At 43.8% G+C, this 2,922-nt stretch overlaps 1 protein-coding gene across 1 annotated transcript; it reads right to left on the reverse strand.

Annotated features, from left to right (window-relative positions):
- Positions 1–1,700: 1,700 nt before the first annotated feature.
- Positions 1,701–2,857, reverse strand: SARC_13912 (hypothetical protein; the record flags this gene model as incomplete). The annotated part of the gene is made up of 2 exons (XM_014291956.1): positions 1,701–1,878; positions 2,717–2,857. Coding segments are annotated over 2 exons (319 nt in total), but the record flags the coding sequence as incomplete, so codon positions are not given.
- Between the last annotated feature and the right edge of the window lie 65 nt (positions 2,858–2,922).

The raw sequence follows: 2,922 nt of genomic DNA on the forward strand, positions 1-2,922 counted from the left end.
GACCCCTGCAAATAGTGCTAGTGACTATTGTGTGGGGAATTCAGACACGACCACTGGAAATAGTGCTAGTGACTTCTATATGTGAGCCGTCTTGATCACGCGTAACTACTCGACGGTTGGAATCGACCATACATGCCGTTAATGGGTGAGTACATTCGGATGACTTTTAGGGGAATAACTCATACTTGCAATAATCAAAACAAGCCATTCTTGGACATTTGAAAATGCAAAGGGTACGGAGGCTCCATCACAACACTCGCCCTGATGTGAATCACACATATTCAACCACCCACCCACAGGAACTACATTTGACAACACAATAGAACACTACAGAGTGCAGAGGCTTTATCACAACACTCGGCCATGTTGTGAATCACACATAGTCAACCACCCACCCACAGGAACTACATTTGACAATGCAATAGCATACTATAGAGTACAGAGGCTCTATCACAACACTCGCCATGTTGTGAATCACACATTGTCAACCACCCACCCACAGGAACTCACGCCGGCGGTTGAGGTGCAGGGTAGTGCACGTACACGTACACAGACTCACCTGGGAGTTTAGAGCTGCGTATGCTTTGTACAGTGACGTCTCCCATGCTGAACAGTGACTGTGATTCACGCGGGCTGTCCGCTGGCTTGAGCTTGGTTTCACCCATCGACCCAGTACGCTCGATTATAGTCGTTCCTCCGGAATCCTTGGAACTAAGGGGAAATAAACGGGGTAGCCAATTTATAAGTGACAACATATAATATAAAGGTAATAGTACACGAGTCTGCATACATGTATGCCTGCCATATGTGCCATCAAGTAGTTCAATGATATGCACTGAATTGGCATACGTTTATACCTATACATCCCGTCAAGTAGTTCAATGATATGCATTGAATTAAGATCTGTGGCACCCTAAATGCATATTGTATACAAATTTCCTTTTTTAGGTACCGGGCGCTAGGCCAATGTAGAACTCGATCGGTGCCTGTCAATTGTACATTGTGTTCGTCTGCGTTACACGCGATTGCTTGCATGCAATTGAAGCCCACGTGAATCTCCTTGCACAAGTGCAAGTTCGAATATATTAATGTATATCCCTGGGTAGATATATCAATGTATATCCCTGGGTAGATATATCAATGTATATCCCTGGGTAGATATATCAATGTATATCTCTGGGTAGATATATCAATGCATATCCCTGGGTAGATATATCAATGTATATCTATGGGTTATCATCATCCTGACCCAATGTTTTTGTATCTATCCATGCTTAAATAGCTCTATACGGCTACCTCATACTCGGAAAACTTAGTTTTACGCATATAAGAGTTTTAAGTGTATATACAATTAACATACGATAAGGCACTCGGATTTCGCTTGAATAGATTGCTGATCTTCGACCCGGCCGTTCCTTTCTGTTCCTGTCACACGGTAGTTTCGAATATAAAAGGTCCTTACAGGGGTCAGTAAAGTGTCAGTAAACCGTGTATCAGGTGAAGCTGTTCAAAGCGATACAAAGCGGTACAAAGCGGTACAAAGTGGTACGTGCGTATGGTTGTCCAACGATGTGGTCGATTCTGTCGCAGAAATATGCACAACCTTCCTTTCTGACCAACTTCTAGTTGTGAGCATCACATGTTCTTGTCTGCGATCTCGTCTACAACTTGTATACACGCACTAGTACACCCACACTCACCCGCTTGCCCTTCTTCTGCATGGCCTCCTCCAGCAGCTTCTGCTGTTCCATGTGTGGCTCCATGGCTAAGAACTGTAGCTCTTGATCCGTCAATGGGCCCAGCACTGACGTCAAGGACGGGTCTCTACTAGGCGAAACACTCCCGCCCGCCTGATCCTTCAGATTGAGTGGGGACGGTCTACGCACAGGACAATGGTGTGTTAACAAGCAGGAAAGACTGGGTAGTACGGTGCGGATGAGGTCGGAATGGGATCAGCTGGTTGGTGTGATCTTTGCATGTTCAAAAACTGCATCGAGACGTACATTTGTACCGTCAAGTGGATAGGTTAGCTAATGTTTACATATATGAGCATGTTTGTATTGTACGCGGGTGCGCATTTTGGCTTTAATATAAAATCGATCGTACATGAATCTGTGCGTATTCATAAATATACAACGATTCGTTTTCTGATCATTGTAATATGTCTCCTTACACGATACCTAATACTTTCACGAGACGAGTATAAATTCGATTACTAACCTCTAAGCCCAATTTATCGCTTTCTGAAGATCACTAAAAGATAAGAGGTCGGTGCGATGGAGTTTTGGATTTTTTGTGTGTAGTGCACTTCCTAGGCCTGTTGTGATTGGCTTCCAACTCCCGACACACCTTCATACAGGTTAGTTAATGAAACCCACGTACATACGCTTTCCATAGTCTAAGCTAAGTAGTTCCAATCTAATACTCGCAAAATACACCCCACTCACTCTCTAATCTCTCCATCAAAATTTGAATGCATGATGTACACGATGCAAGCCAAACAAACCAGTATTCCAGATATGTCAGAGACGTCGTCGGTTTCGATATAGTACGGTGCGTCACAATCCAGATTCCAAAAAGAAAATGATTGAAACGGCACGGCTACACAACCATGAGCAAATACACACACACACACATACATACATACACATACATACGTACACACACACAATTACACAAACACACACACATATATCTATATATATATATATATTACCCGGGTGTAGGTGCCCCTAACCTGATGGGGTCAGGGCTGTGAATGTGCATTTGCCCCGGACCTCTCTGATGCGACGCTACTGGCAATCCTGTTTGTGCCGGCGTTATTCTATCTCGATCATCGAGTGTGCCCGATGCTTGACTGGAATCGAAAACAAATACAGCAAGTTGTGTAAGATAGGTAAGTTGAGTAAGATAGGTAAGTTG

The sequence above is a fragment of the Sphaeroforma arctica genome (assembly GCF_001186125.1).
Source record: "Sphaeroforma arctica JP610 unplaced genomic scaffold supercont1.3903, whole genome shotgun sequence".
In the NCBI taxonomy this organism is placed as follows: domain Eukaryota; class Ichthyosporea; order Ichthyophonida; genus Sphaeroforma; species Sphaeroforma arctica.